Source organism: Bactrocera neohumeralis, chromosome 5 (genome assembly GCF_024586455.1).
Source record: "Bactrocera neohumeralis isolate Rockhampton chromosome 5, APGP_CSIRO_Bneo_wtdbg2-racon-allhic-juicebox.fasta_v2, whole genome shotgun sequence".
Classification (NCBI taxonomy): domain Eukaryota; kingdom Metazoa; phylum Arthropoda; class Insecta; order Diptera; family Tephritidae; genus Bactrocera; species Bactrocera neohumeralis.
Window position 1 is genome coordinate 74,732,596 of NC_065922.1, and position 16,079 is coordinate 74,748,674.

The 16,079-nt window shown below is 37.5% G+C and overlaps 3 protein-coding genes across 6 annotated transcripts in view; 1 reads left to right on the forward strand and 2 right to left on the reverse strand.

The window, feature by feature from the left end:
- LOC126760345 (uncharacterized) overlaps positions 1 to 9,677 on the reverse strand; it is a 29,751-nt gene extending 20,074 nt beyond the window's left edge. Inside the window, exons 1-3 of one of the 3 annotated variants that reach the window (XM_050475925.1) lie at positions 9,190 to 9,677; positions 2,853 to 4,096; positions 2,307 to 2,790 (exon numbers count right to left, since the gene is read on the reverse strand). In XM_050475925.1, coding sequence (XP_050331882.1) covers positions 2,307 to 2,790; positions 2,853 to 3,640 — 1,272 coding nt within the window. In that variant the 5' untranslated portion in view covers positions 3,641 to 4,096; positions 9,190 to 9,677. Of the gene's footprint in view, positions 1 to 2,306; positions 2,791 to 2,852; positions 4,097 to 9,031; positions 9,119 to 9,189 lie in introns of those variants that run through there. The other 2 variants (XM_050475923.1, XM_050475924.1) reach the window with 2 other exon arrangements.
- A 1,706-nt stretch (positions 9,678 to 11,383) lies between these two features.
- Positions 11,384 to 16,079, forward strand: part of LOC126759367 (uncharacterized) — a 31,276-nt gene continuing 26,580 nt past the window's right edge. Inside the window, exon 1 of the mRNA XM_050474102.1 lies at positions 11,384 to 13,002. Coding sequence (XP_050330059.1) covers positions 11,751 to 13,002 — 1,252 coding nt within the window. The 5' untranslated portion in view covers positions 11,384 to 11,750. The remainder of the gene's footprint in view (positions 13,003 to 16,079) is intronic.
- LOC126759274 (zinc finger protein OZF-like) lies at positions 13,303 to 14,875 on the reverse strand. 2 transcript variants are annotated; one of them, XM_050474007.1, is made up of 3 exons: positions 14,662 to 14,750; positions 14,265 to 14,579; positions 13,303 to 14,196 (listed from the first exon to the last, which is right to left on the reverse strand). In XM_050474007.1, the coding sequence occupies exons 1-3, from the start codon at positions 14,665 to 14,667 to the stop codon at positions 13,390 to 13,392; spliced, it is 1,128 nt and encodes a 375-aa protein (XP_050329964.1). In that variant the 5' UTR covers positions 14,668 to 14,750; the 3' UTR covers positions 13,303 to 13,389. The 2 variants fall into 2 exon arrangements, with proteins under 2 accessions (XP_050329964.1, XP_050329963.1); XM_050474006.1 differs by having other exon boundaries at positions 14,265 to 14,875.

The window sequence follows — 16,079 nt, forward strand, 5'->3', positions numbered from 1 at the left end:
GCCTTTGATGGCAAAAAAGACAATAAGCATCGTTTTAACTTTGGATTTGCTCATTCTTCCGGTTTTCATTAGCGACCTCTTCCCGGCCCTCCAAAAAGGCCTGGTACTACAGAATCACAGCATTTCTTGCTAAAGCAACTTCTGGGTAAGCCTGCTTGATCATATAAACGTCTCTGTCGCAGATTTACCGAGTTCCACACAGAATTTAATTGCGTACCTCTGCTTGAACGAACGCTGCATTTTTGGCTGGTACCACTCACGAAAAAATCATTTTCCTGAGTCTCCAGCCGCTCGTTCGTTAGCTGGGAACGCCCTCTACCGAATCCAGTCGGTGCGCGCATGCTCCGAAGTACAGTCGCTGCGGAAAAAATCAGTCCTATTACTTTCAGGACAAACCCAGTATAAAAAGAACTTTAAAAAGAACTTTATCCGTAACGTGGAAAACGCAAAAGTCGGCTGGCAAGATTACGTGGTCTGTCACAAGTCAGTGAAAAAAATGGCAAAACCTCATGAATTAGGCTTCGAATTGTTCGATCTGAAAATAATTATTTGGGAATTCTAGCATTGCCTTCAGTATTAATCTACGTTGAATTCGTGAAGGTATCTTGTCACATACAAAATTTCATGCAATGACTAGATTTTAATAGATCAAAATGTATGACAGCGAAATGCTATAGTAGTTAGTTTCGACAAATGAGCAGCTTCTCAGGAAGAAAATGACTGGTGCAAATTATCAGCTGGATATCTCAAAAATCTGAGGGACTACTTCGCATATACATACATATAGATATACATGGCTACATCGTCTCTTTACACGGATCAATTTATTTTATTTTTTTTTGTAAAACCTCAATATATTGTTTTATATTTTTAACAATTTCACACTTTCTCTGAATAACACTTTCCTATAAACAGCATTCTAATATCTCTTTATGTTAGGCAAAATAATGAAATAAACAACAGCACTGTTGTCATTTACATACTTCTTAAATGTAAATTTGCTATTAACATATAAACAACATAGATACCTAAAACTGAACTGAATAACATAACTGAAACTTCAATAAAAGCAAGCAAAAGTGAAGATTTAGAATTGATTCACCGCTCAATTATGAACTTGGATGTTGAATCAATTTCAAATTGATAAACTAATAATGAGCTGATAGATCAGTTAATTAGAAGCAGATTCAATAATCAACAGCGTTCGATGGCAAAATAGAAGAAATGGCCGAAAATTCCAATTTGTAAACCAAATTTCATGCGAATTCGCTTGCTGACTATAAAAATAGCGGTACTATAGAAATTTAGGTACAACAAGAATATATCGCATAGCATAAGAACCAAAGATACGCAGGCTATGGAAGTGAAAAAAAATAAGAAAAAGAAAGAAAGAAGCGTCAATCAAGTTTGTATTAAAAATGAAAGTTGTGTCTTTTTGCTATTTCTTCCGCAGTGCTCGTTTTCATAATGGTCACCACTCTGGGTAATCACCAAATCGTTAGCTACGCTAATCGTGCTAATTTATCAAAGAGCCCAAATATCTTTCTTACTACAATCATAACGGTTGCTTTATTAAGACAAAAGATAACAAAAAATGAAGCAGTAGAGGTTAGGTTGTTAAAGAAATCTATGAAAAGAAGAGAAAAAATTAGAAAAATTAAAACGTCAACACAGCAGCATGCAGAGACAAAGCAGACATGTAATTTACATGAATGTAGGTTAAAAGACTAGAATATATATCAATGATTATTGAGAGCCACGCGGGTTTTATGAAATTTTTAAATGTATTAAGTAAGCGCGAGTTTGCTAAGTTTTGTTTCGGGTGTACATAAAGACAAATAATTTACGTATGTATATCTTGCAAAGCGTCAAAATGAAATACCCATGAGCGACGCATCACGCCGCTTTTGCAACGGCCAACCGTGCGATCAGTAACGGTGCCTAACTCGTTAAGCATTGATAAATATTTGCAAGAGATTGAAAATCATTAAAGAAATCATCTTGAAATCAGCTATGCCGGCGTTGCGTTGGGCGTGTGGTATTAACCCACAAATGAAGGGTGCAACTATACGCATTCAAACGCCGGATAAATTCTCGTATTCAACGATTACGATTATTAAACGAGGCATGAACGCTATTAGAGACTATTTATACGCGCCTCATCCCACTTCTGTGCAACGGCAGCGACTACCAAAGAGCTCATTAACAAATGCGTTACTAGATAACCTTGCCACTCTATACCAATAAAATATTTCGCTTATTCGCCTATTAATTATTTATATATGCGTTTGCCGCCGCCCACTCACCTGCTCATCTATTGTGCAGCCACGATCGTCCAACAGCTGCTGCTTCGATTCGCCTAGCCCGTCGAGCGCTGCGCAATCCACCACGCGCACACCCATGTTGCCGGGCACTATGGCGCGCACAGTTAACGTAGTGGCTTGGCCCACTTCCACCGCGCCGGTGCCGTCAAGGCCGCCCAATTCAAGCCAAATGCGCACACGCGGTGTGGCGTTGCTATTGGCCGCGCTAGTTGAAGCACCACCATCACCAGCGCCCCCGCTGACATCGTCGAGCTTTGCTGTTGGGTCAGCAGTTTTGGCGGTCGCGGCGATTTCCTGTTCTTTTTCTGCATTATCGCCCTGTTGTTCTTTCAATGTTTGCGCTTCAATATTAGACGCTTCCGCTTGCGGCGCGTCGGTGAAATCTTCATTACCTTGTGCGGCGGCGGCAGCTGTTGCATGGTTATTATGCTTTTGCGCCGCGTTTAGTGTGCGCATGCGTCCGTTTCTGATGTGAACGTGGTAATCCGTTATTAGCACGCAGGTAACTTTTATAACAACCCAACTTACCTGTAATTCGATGCCACTTTCCACTGTTGTCCCGCTTTTATCCTAGCCCTTTTACTCGCCATGCCCGCAATCGGCCCCACCATCATGCCCATCGCAGTCGGCGGCAGCTTACAACGCACTGTACGCAATATATCGGAGCTCTGGCGCAGCTTTTGCTCCATCTGCAGCATCACACGCACAGACAACTCCATAACGCCGTCTGCGCGCGGCTCAGCGCGCACACCGCAACCGGATGTGGGTAGCCGCAAAGTGACATTTTGATGTGCATTGCCGCGCGCGCTACATTCTAACGGAAAGTCCTTGGCATAGACAAGGCCGCGGAAGTCGCGATTCAAATCGATGCGCATCGTGAAGAGGTCTCGCGTACAATTCGTATGCACGGCCAGCACTTTATAGCGCTTCTTTGGCAGATTACCAACATTGCGTCCAATTTTAGTGGCAGTGGACGCTTTGACGGTGGTAGCCGTCGCATGTGGCTGTACAGACTCCACATCCGCTACTTCATCATCGTAGCGATGACGTGCGCGCGCCTGTCTAGCATACGCTGCCGAGGACGCCGCTGTTGTGGTTGTCGGAAATAGACGCCGCGTGGTTAGAAGCGTGGCTTCCGATGACGAAACCAAAGGTGCAACCAACGACGGTGCGGCTGTTGGGGGCGCGACAGCTTTTAAAGCAGCCGACGCGTTTGCCGTTCTGTTTGCCCAGACACCGTGACACATTAACAGCAGTGACAATGCCAGTGGCAGCTGCAGCACGCTGAGTGACATGCGCAGACGTTGCAAGAGCATGAGTACTTCGATTTATATACCGCTAAGCAAATAATATAACAGCAAGAACTACAACAGCAACTGTAGTTGTGGTTTATGGTTTTGTGATTACTATGTACGTTGCAACAGCTGAGTTGAGCGTGTTCCCGTGTGCTTGTTGTTGTCATGTGTTATTGCCGTTGCTGCTTATGTCAATTTTCTTCAGATTAGCAGTATTCTTTTAGTTTTTTTCTGCATTTATGTTGCCCTCCTACGTCGCTCACGCCGCTTACTAACAAATAACGGCGCTATTTTCAGAGCTTCGTTTTTCAGAGCTTCGTTTTTCAGAGCTCCGTTTTTCTTTTGCCTAACTCGTTCACTTCGACACGGCGTATCAGGCGCTGATGTTCTACGCTTGGCTGCCAGTAGTGGCTAATGCAGATGCTCTTTTAAATAAGCTTCTGTGGTTTTATGGATTAACGGTCAAAATTAAGAATTCTGCAAAATAAAGACAACATAATTCTAATTAGCAAAATTAAATAAAATCTGCGAATGGGAAAAAAGGTAAAATGCAGCTTATATGTATGTATGTATGTATATTGATGAAACAAATATGTAGAACTATCAAAAGCAGCAATTTCTGTAAAATAACGTTACTTGTGCAAAAATAAATGAATGGTAGAAATGGGTATCAAAAACCTTCGTGAGATATGAGACCGAAAGACATTGAGATACAAATGCAGAACCGAGAGAACTTGATTTTGATCGATCAATTTGTAAAGTCCTCTCTCGACGAACAAAAACAAAACTCTATAAGTCACTCGTTATTCCCGTCCTGCTATATGGTGCAGAGGCATGGACGATGACAACATCTGATGAGTCGACGTTACGAGTTTTCAAGAGAAAGGTTCTGCGGAAGATTTATAGTCTTTTGCGCGTTGACCACGGTGAATATCGCATTCGATGGAACGATGGAGCTTTATGAGATATACGCCGACATTGAAATAGTTCAGCGAATTAAGAGACAGCGGCTACGCTGGCTAGGTCATGTCGTACGTATGGACAAAAACACTGCAGCTCTGAAAGTGTTCGTCGCAATACCCGCCGAGGGAAGCAGAGAAAGAGGAAGACCTCCACTCCGTTGGAAAGACCAAGTGGAGAAGGACCTGGCTTTGCTTTGGAATTTCCAATTGGTGTCATGTTGTGAAAATGTTGTGAAAAGAAGAAACGACTGGCGCGCTGTTGTTAACTCGGCTATAATCGCGTAAGCGGTGTCTACGCCAGTAAAGAAGAAGAAGAAGAATTTATGAAGCAGCTATATAGTGGTCCGGTACCGGCGATTTCGACAAATGAGCAGCTTCTTGGAGAGTGAAGAACATGTGGAAATTCCTGTTAATATCTCAAAAACTGAGCGACTAGTTTGTGTTAAACTTATTTTAAGGTATAAAAACACCATGCTCGAACTAGAAGAACCAAGGGCACTGCAGTCCAAAGAAACAGTAGCAGCATGTCAATATTTAAAATATTAATTGAAAACAATTTTTGTTTTTAATTTTTCACGCTCAACTTGGAGCGTTCATTTCGCATATAATTAAATAAAAATTAAATATTTAGTCGCTAAGAAATTAAGTTGATAATTTTTTGTTGTTTTTTGCATTTTTTTAGCGCACACATAGCACATAGCTAACTGCATTCACACGTCTTGTCACCGGAACCGGTTATTATGCGTACCACATACCAGATGTATACATACATATGCATATATGCGTTCGCACAAGTTGTCGTCAACACTAATTGGTATGTATTATTACATTTGTTGCTGTTTTTTTTTTTTTTTTTGTTTATGTTTTTGTCTGTTTTGTGCTCTACCACTTCATTTCAAGCGCCAATTCATCATAATGCAAATGCTCCAATTGAAAATTAGCAGCAACGTTTAAAAATCCCAGCGACATGCAAATCCCAGCGTGACAAAAAGTGGCTGGGAAACAGCAGCATTGTGGCTGCAACAAAAACATTATGGACCGACAGCAGTAACGGGCAGCGTTTCAGAGATGGCGCACAAAACGCCGCGTCGATGCCCTAAATTTCCGCATAAAAGATGTTGGACCTACAAATATGGTATGTGTGGCACTTGCCAATCCAAATTACTATGTAAGTATGTTTGTTAAATATAAATATGTAGTTACTTTGTACAAATACATTTAAGGGGCTTTATTCAAAAATTTCAAAATCTTAACTAAGCCACCGCGAGGCACTTAATTACAAATGCAAATTGTCTGTATCGCCCAATGGGGCGGCATAATAAACAAACACTCAAACAACTGACAGCTGGACTCTGTTGTGTGTATATTTCACTCAAAAAATGTCAATTGACAGCAGCAGCACAAACAATGCGAGCATAACCATCATTTATTTAAGCCGCCACAGTCAGTGGCAACACAAAGGTGACTTAGCTGAAGGTTATTTTGGAAAAAATAAGAAATAATAGAAATAAATGGTAAATTATTAAGAGAAACACCGAAAGTTATTTAGTATTGTCGTTTAGTATAAATTACAAGTATTCAATGTTTACCATAATAATTTAAAAGGCTTTAAAATTTTTGTATTGTAATTTTAACGCATCTAAACATTTTCTATTTAGACAAATAAAATTATAATGACAATAAAGTTTCGATTTTACATAGATCTCGTTTTGAGTGCAGCTGCGCAGCTTTTAGAAGATAGAAAATTTTCTATCATTAAATTAATAAAACAATTCGGGCTTTACGAGCATGCTGCTAGTATATATTATACGTATATATACATACATACATATGGTATATATGTACAGGGTTGGTCCGGAAAGTAATAGGACTGATTTTCTTCCGCCGCGACTGTACTTCGGAGCGTGCGCGCACCGACTGGATTCGGTAGAGTGCATTCCTAGCTAACGAACGAGCGCCTGATTAGTTGTCTCCGAGCATCTGGAGAGTCAGGACAAACATTTTCGCGCGACGTGTTTCTGTGAAAAATGCAGTGAAACTCGCTAAATCTGCGACAGAGACTTTTTATATGATTAAGCAGGCTTACCCAGATGTTGCTTTAGCAAGAAGTAGTGTGTTTCGTTGGCAGCAGGTTGCTAATGAAGACCGTGCTGGGAGACCTGCGACTTTGACAAACATCGACAATGTGACTCGAGCACTTGAACATGCGCAAGGTTTGCACGAAGATGGTCCCAAAAGTGCTCACTGCCGAGCATAAATTGCGGCAAGTGGAAGTGTGTCAAGAAAATTTGAACATGTGTGAAATTGATCCCCAATTTTTGAATAACGAAATCACAGCTGACGAGTCATGGATCTTTGAGTATGATCCCGAGACAAAGAGGCAATCTTCCGATCATTTTAATACGACAGAGGAGATCCAGCATGCACCTCGGCTCTCAAGGCTATTCCGGAGAATGTCTTCCGTGACGCCTTCAATCCTTGGAAATAGCGTTGGCAGCGCTGCATCGACGCATAAGGAGACTATATTGAAAGTTTTTAAAAAATTCTAACGATTGGTTAAATGAATTTTTCAAATCGACTCAGTTGTATTACATTCCGGACAAACCTTCTATAGTCATATATGCGGCTGAAACCTTTGCTAAATACTTAACCGAGCTTCTTTTCGAATTTGTGCAGAACAAATCTACATAAACCGAACGGACCCGAAATTTTGTATAGCCAAGAACTGTCCACTCGGCAGTATTCCTTCAACTTTACTTCATGGATGTAAGTTAGACTTTATTAAGTCGTAGTCCAGCTAAGACTGAATGTACTTTTAATGAAGTGTTAAAATATTTGCATGTAATTTCATTGAACCTAACCATAATTTTGTATATACCTTGAAAGATATCAGTATGTTATGTTTCAAATGTGTGTAATCGCTATTCTAGAATAAAATTAACCCAAAACCTTGCCCGCCTTTCGGTAAAACATCATTTGACTCGGCCAGTTATGTACGAATCTTTGACAAATATTGCGACAAAAAGCCACTAAAAGTTCAAATCGCAAAATACCAACACGCAGAGTTATTTAGGTAAATACTTAAATATTTATTTTATCCAAGCACTAACTTGAGTGAAACCTTCAACAAAAGAGCAAAAATAAATATCGCCAAAGATAAATGCATATATAATATTTTTATAACACTTTAGGATACACTGTTAGCTGAACATAAAATTACGAAAGAGCGAAAAAAGACACGCTAAAGAAAAAACAGTCACCGCTGCGTTTGTTGTTTAATAGTTTGCTGATTAAGTAATATGTATTGAGTTTGGCGTATGCGTTCGTTTTTCGAGATGAATGCAAAATTCAAATTGATGAGCTAAATTAATGAAGAAATCGCATAAGTGTGTAAAAAAGAGGCGTCAACAACAGTATGTAATGAATATAGTTAGCCTGAAGGTATATAACGTAATTAACGCAACTATCTTTAAAGCATCACCAGCCATGTACATATGTATGTATTGCTATGTAAGGCTATATGTTTGCGTGTATATTGTCAGTCAAACATTTGATCAATCACTGCGCACATAACCGTTATACAAAGTCAAGCAATCATTTTATCCCGATTTTTTTTGTCATTACTTTTATTTTATTATTCTTTCTTGCCTGATCATCTTCACCAACACGCTGGACAACATCGGTCAATGTTCACTACTGACATAATAATTTGTTTTCAATTTTTTTAGGTTATTTTATTTTATTAGCTGTATTTCTTTTAAATGGCCTCTAGCAAGAGCACAAATTGAAATGTGCAGTTATTCGAATTGCAATATGCGCAATGATTCGGCATGACGTAGCGCTTTTCGTAATTATTGGCGCATCATAGCGCATTCTATTAGGCCCTTTACATTGCATTTGTTGTTGTCAATTCAGTAAATATGCCACGGGCAGTTAATTAAATTCAATAGCATCGCGCAGTGGCAGATGGCGTGAGAAAAAAGCTATTGTCATGGACTTTTTGCTGTACTTTCTAGGTGTATACTATATAGCAGTCGATTTAGCCATGTCTGTATGTAGTCTCTTAGTTTTTGAGATATCTTTCTAAAATTTTGTACACGTCTTTTTCACCTCAAAAACTGACAAAATCCAAAACCAAAACCAAGTTCTTATAAAGAAAACTTCCTTATTTGACAATACAGCTTAAAAAAATTTAATTATTTTCTAAGCGAGGGCTACAATCTCCGATTTTTTTCAGATCGGACCACTATAGCATATAGCTGTCATGCAAACTGACCGATCAAAATCAAGTCCTTGTGTGGAAAACTTGTTTGTTTGATAAATTTGCCATAAATTATTTTCCAAGCGAGCAGTACAATCTCCGAACAATTTTTTCAGATCGGAACATTGTCATGCAAACTTACCGTACAAAATTAGGATAACTACAATTTCTTTATAAACTTTTTTGTACCTGTGAAGGGCATTACGGCTTCGGTGCAGCCGTAGTTAGCGTTTTTTCTTGTTTTGTTTATTTATCTTCCTAATTTTGCTAATGTACTTTTCCTATTTTTTTTTTATTAATTTATCGTTATTTTTATTTATTTTTTAGCATTTGTAAATTGTACTCACCACAATACAACGCATAATTATTTAAATTGCTAAATTGTTTTAACTTTTCTTAATATTTTTATCAGTATTTATGTATTTTTGCTGCACTATTCTATCTCAATCATTTATGGACACATTTATTGTTATCGTTTGACAGTTATTATCGCACTTCGATAACAATTTATTTGCTAAAACAAATAATTTAACGATACGCGTGGTATATAAGAAACCAATATTTATTTAAAAAATATTACGTCTAATTAATGAATAAACGAAACAACAGCGGAGTGCTATTACAAAATTGCATGTACCGGCGCTCGAACGGAAGCAACTGACGCCTTAAGCCGTGATATATTCGCAAGTAGTTAAGCACAAAATACCAAATGCAAAAGTTATTATAACGCGCTTTTCAAATCGTAGCAGACTCAAACGCTAACGCGCGCAACAAACGACCAAACGCCGCCAAGTGTGAAAATATAATAAGCAAAGCCAGACCAACAAGTGGCTTTGAAGAAATGCAGATGTTGCTCGTGTGGCGGTGGAAAAGTTACCAGCAACAGCAGTAGCAGTGGTGGCAGCAGCGATAAAACAAGCAACAGACACCGTGAATAAAAAGCAAACAACCCATTCAAAGAAAATGAAATAAGTTAACAGCAGTGCTAAAATTACATTTCATAGCTTGCTGGTTACATGCCCTGCAAATATCATGAATGAATGAATCAGAGGCTAATGTACATACATACATACATATGTATGTATGATAGTGGCGTTATAGTACGCCAGCTTTAAAACCATAGTTGCGGCAACTGCCACCCATTTTGGTTGGATCTTGTTAGTGCCAACTTCCGAAAACACTTAGCGCTTCATCAATAATTATAGAAGCATAAGTAAAGGCAGTCATTAGCTTCGGCATAAAGCTGGTACTAGACGAAACATACATGCATATGTATTTACACATATACATACATATGTGTAATAATAAAATGCCAAGTTAGTTTTAATGCGTTCATTGCACGCAGGCACCGCATTGGGTGTCACAGTAAAATCACTATTATAAATTAGTATACAAGTGCACACATACAAAGCGCGTATGATCGTGTGTTGTGTGCACAAAAAATTTATGAAGAAATGGAAGAAATGTGTAACACAAGTCAAGAACTTGTACCATAACTGTTAAGTACGTAACACGTAGCGAACTAAAAGTATGGCGCATTTTTACACATATGAAATAATAGTGGAAAGGTCGTGAGAATTGAAGCTAATACAAATCAGCGCAAAAACAAGAAAAACAAAACGGTCTCAAGGGCTACAGGAAAGCCCACTACGCTTGGCGGCGATTTTCAGGTAAATGGTGATTTGTTTTAGTGACACATTCTCACATACACGTAAGAACATGCAGATACGAGAACTTATGCATATGCTTGGATTATTGGTGTAGCAAATATATTATATAATAATTTCTTTATTTGGCCCAAAACTGCTAAGTTTTGAGCATACACCTGCAACAAATCGTGACTACATACTTAATACATACATATGTAAAAGCTCTTCTTAACTCACACTTACTCATCCCTTGTTTGAGTGCCCAATCCAGTTATTTAGTAGTCGTTGTTTGCCATATAGATATCAAAAACAATTAACAAAATGTGCACTAAACCGATATAATTTAAAGGAAATAATTGACAGGAAATCCTGTATAATTTTATTCACTTGATATTCACAATATATTCTGAAAACAGCTGGCTCATCATTCACAATAGCTTATTTTGGCGCGCTTGTGGTGGCTTGCGTGCTTACTATTGCCACAGGCAAAACAAAACTTTTGTAACGATTTTTCTAAATTGATCACTATTTATCTTAGCATAGAAAAGCCAATATAGAAATGAAAGATAAATTTGCATACTCTTATAAAATATATATTCGTGCTATAATATAATAATGTTGAAATCGATGTTTTTGATGCAAAATTTTTCGTGATTATTTTCGTAATACACGTTCTAACTTAATATTATCGAAGGATATTAAAAAATAAAAAAAATCGTGTACAGTTAGAAAACATAAAAATAATTTTAAAACTTTAATTCATTTGCAAAACACACCATTCTATGCACCTCTGATGTAATAATATTGATACTGACGGAGAATGTACAAATTATTCACAATTAATTCATTTTGACATTTTAGTATAACGTCATATTTTTCAATTGTGAATAAAACAGGCAGTGACGCATTAAAAGTATTTTAGTGCTTCTATTAGCCATCTCACCGTTTCCCTACAATCCTGGAATCAACTCTTCGAAGGCGGGATTTTTAAGTACTTATTTTTGTCAACAAATAATAAGGGCATATGTAATTGTTGTGAATTTATTATAAACAATTAAATAACTACTAAACGGTGATTAGCACTGTCTACGAATACTCACAAATAACAAGTAACCGGATTGCGTACAGTATCATTAACATTTTTCATTGCATCACTTTCACACGCTTTTGCTGACGCTGTTTAAGAATTTATGAGATATTTTGCTTATAATAAAGTGGACTTAAGATAACGTGTTAAGAAAATATAATAATTAAATAAAATGTGCGACGAAGTGGAAGAAATAGACGAGTTTATCGAGTTTGAATTGACTAAGGATTGCGACTCTGTAGAAGAGGAAACCTTTATATATGAAGAGGAAGACGGGGTGGAGGTGGAACAGCTGGAAGATGTATCAATCAAGCCGGAATCGATTATAATGGAGGTAATCGACGAGGACGACACTGAGCAGGGATACGAGATAGCCGATAGTCTAGTCGAGGTAGTACCAGATACATTGCCAACTAATGTCGAATTTATTAAAGAGGAAATTGTGCCGAAAACAGAAATAGAACATTCACCCACTAACTCACATAAAGGCCCAAAACGTTACCTGCTCTTTGACGAACTTGTTGCCAATATTGTCGATTATGATGTTGATGATACCCCTATTGTTGAATTCTCCTTGTCGAATACTGAATCGGATGAAAAGTTACCTGTCGAATGTGGTATATGCCCTGATGTGATGCATAAATCAAAGCTTTCTGCCCACCTTAAAACACATTTGGTTCCCGGTACGAACCGATATGCCTGTATTTATTGCGACAAATCATACAAGGATCACAGTTACTTGGCTGGTCACTCTCGGCGGCACATGGGAATTCGGCCGTATGTTTGCGAACCATGTAAATTATATTTCTCCACAAAACAAGATCTACGGGTACACAATCAACGACGGCATCAGGAAAAAGAACATATATGTGAAATTTGTGGAAAAACGTTTTCACAAAATACAATGTTAAAGCGGCATCGTGAGTCTACGCATGAAAAAATGAGACGCTTCCAATGTGAGCATTGTCCCAAAGCGTACTATAAGAATTTCTCACTACAGGAACATGTACGGAATGTACATATGGGTAATAGACGTATGCTCGTTTGTCCTTTTTGTGGCATGCAGTGTCGAGATGCGCATAAAATGGCGCGACATCGTAAGCTATTGCATCTTAACCAAAGTCATTTTCATTGTGATATTTGCCAAGAGGAATTCACGGATATAAGTTATTTCGATGCACATAAACGTTCGATACAGTGTCGCAATAACACGCAAAGAAAATTGGAAGAAGAGCAATTGCTGCAACAACATGAAGAGGAGGAAGAATTATTACTTCAACCACCTCCCGAAAATGAGGATCAACCTGAAGAAATGGAAGATCAAAAACAATACCATTTTGTAACACACCAAACGGATCAAATTCAATTGCAACCACATGCAGATGATCTATGTTTTGAAATTACGGTAATGAATAGCGATAATTAGAAAAAAAACAAACCAGCGATGTATTACATACATATTTAACACAATAAGAGCTTTCAACACTCCATAACTTGAGTATGCTATAATAAATTTATACGAAAGTAAAATGAGTTTGAAGAAATGATATGCTGACCATGTTTCTTTAGTTAATAAAGAATACATAATTTATCCAATAACAAATAAAGCTAAACCAACCAAGTAAAGTCTTGACATAAAACCCAATTGTTTCCGAGGATACTGCCGAGTTGGCAGTTCTAGTTTGTTTGTTAGTTACATAAAAGTGGCATCTTTTTCTGCAGTGTTATTTTTCAATTATTTAATATTTATAATTGTTTTTTTTTTCTTTTGTATTCACTTATAAATAGTAACACACAAATCACTAAACACACTAAATAAAGTCGACGTATTCACTATCTGTTTCTTCGAGAGCTTCCAACGATGCTATGGCTTCTTCGGCGTGCTCATCATTTTGGTGCTTTAAAAATGAATCATTGTCCTTAAATTCAGTATTACAACATGTATACCTATATTTTGTATCCTCGTTATCGGATAATTCCTGAGATAGGTTTGTAACAGCAATGTTACTAGATGCAGCACCGCCTCCTACAATGGCATGTTTGCTTTTTTCGTGCCATATCAATGTAGGTTTCTGATTGAATCTCATTTTGCATATTTTACATGTATACCGTAAAGCATTTTCATGCAATTTCATATGCATTCGCAAAGTTGTAGGTCTTGAAAACTTTGCTTGGCATTGATCACATGTGTAATTACGTTCTTTTGTATGTACTACACTGTGATTTCGCACGTGGAATGGTTCATAGAATCTTCTATCACAATGATCACATTTATATTTTGGTTCACCAACATGTCGTTTTTCGTGGTTACTTAACGCTCCCTTCGTTGTATAGCTTTTGCCACAAAAGGTACATACAAAAGGCTTTTCGCCGGTGTGCCATCTAATGTGTGTATTTAACTCGGTGCGTGAAAAAAACTTTTTAGGACACTTTGTGCAACTAAAAGGTCTATTATTCGAATGTCGCTCTTCATGCTTGCGTAAAATGTTCACTTTATTAAAAGTTGTGTCACAAAATCTACATTTAAGCGGCCGCTCTTTTTCATCAATGTTCTTCCAGAATTTTTGGACCGGTCGGAAATATGCATCGCTCGAAGCGGAATTTGGCTCAATTGTTTCCTACAAGTGGTTTAAATGTTTGTTTATTATGTTCACATGTTTAAGTCAATATTAAAAATATGTCTTACAGTGTGTTCTGCATCATTAGTGACTTGTTTGTCCACTTCTGTATTGACAATTGATATTTCCGTAGATACATTTGCATTCCCCACATAGCCAGATTCATTTCTTTTAGTAAATGCGTTTTCCAGAGATTGGCTATTCTCATTTATTTCACCACTGGTAGTGTTTTCTATGATCTCTTTGATACCATCGCAATGTTGATGCTGTTGTAGCGTGTCTTCGTTGATGTCATTGCAATCGTTGTCATCAGCATATTCACAATCCTCCAAAGCTTTTAAAACCTCAATATCATCAAATTCGAGGGTTTCATTTGTGAAATCCTTATTATCAATATTATCAAAGTGATCATCAAAGATGTGATTCAGAAAACTATCATAAGCAGTAAATTCTTTATTACAATACTTGCATTCCAGCGTCACACGGTAGTTGTTATTAGTAACATACACTTGACCGCAGTGATATTTCTGTTGTGCCACAGCAGTCATCTCATTTATATGTTGTTCGGAATTCTTATTAATATTTATTAACTTTATGTTTGCAAAGTTAGCAACAATTTTAATGCCAATATCTTGTGTTTAGTATTTTATATGCCAAGCATTCTTGTTCTTTTGGCGAAGAGTGTTCACAATGGATGTTTCCAATTCAAATAACAACACGATAATATAGTGCTTATATGGAAGCGGTGTCTCTCTACAAAGTAGCTTTCTTCTATTCGCCATTTCTCAGCTCGCTCTGCTCTCTTATCAAAAAAGAGAGCGATAACAATTCGTACAAGAGAGTATGCGGATACGTTTACGTAATACTTGGTGAATCGAAGACAGCCAATACAATGGGAGATTGTAGTGTTGCCTTGAACAATAATCCACTCCCAATTTCGTAAAGATATTAAAAAAACATTTGCAACTTGTTTTACATTACGTAGGGTCAATAACCTCTTTATTTATATTTGATAGGATCTGTTACCTTTCTGTTTACTTTTTGTCAACTCGACTTGTCCACAACCTACCACAAACCTTTTTTTACAATAAGAGGTCAATGACCCATTTGCGAAGTTTTGTTCGACCATTGAACCTTTGTTTACATATTATAAGATAAATGAACCACCTCTTTACGTTTAGCCAAGTCAACAACCTTTGTTTTCATTTAGTTAAGACAACAACCCGTGCATACCTTTTATTATCATTAACTCTCAACGACCCTTTTATTTGCATTTTGTCGAGGTCATTGACCCTTTTGTTTATATTTTGTGGGGTCAATGAACTTTTTGTTTACATTTGGCCAAATCAACAACCTTTCTTTGTATATAGCCGAGACAACAACCCTTGATTACAATTGGGGGTCATTAACCCTTTTGTTTACGTTTTATGAGGTCATTAACCCCTTTGCTTACATTTTGTGGGGTCAACGAATTTTTTGTTCACATTTAGCCAAGTCGACAACCTTTGTTTCCATTTAGCCAAGATAACAACCTGTGTTTACATTTAGGGTCATTGGCCCTTTTGTTTACATTTTATGGGATTAAAGGACTTTGTTTACATTTTATGAGGTCAATGACCCTTTTGTTTACATTTAGCCAAGTTTAAAACCTTCGTTTTCATTTGAGGTTAATGAACCTTTTGTTCAGATTTTATGGGGCTACTTACCCCTTTGTTTATATTTGATGAGGTTAATCATCCCCCAGGACAACAACTATTGCTACATTTGAAGACAATTACTGACCCATTTGCTTACATTTTATTGGAGCAATAACGCTATTGTTCAGTTTAGTTTCTATGACAGATAAATGTTATAGTCGTCCGATGTCGGCGATTCCGTGTAGA

Bases quoted from the DNA above. Each gene is read 5' to 3' on its own strand.
- LOC126759274 (XM_050474006.1), bottom strand. From the start codon at position 14,744: ATGACTGCTGTGGCACAACAGAAATATCACTGCGGTCAAGTGTATGTT. The intron at 14,197-14,264 runs GTAAGACATATT...AACCACTTGTAG, and splicing joins CTAATGATGCAGAACACACT to GAAACAATTGAGCCAAATTC.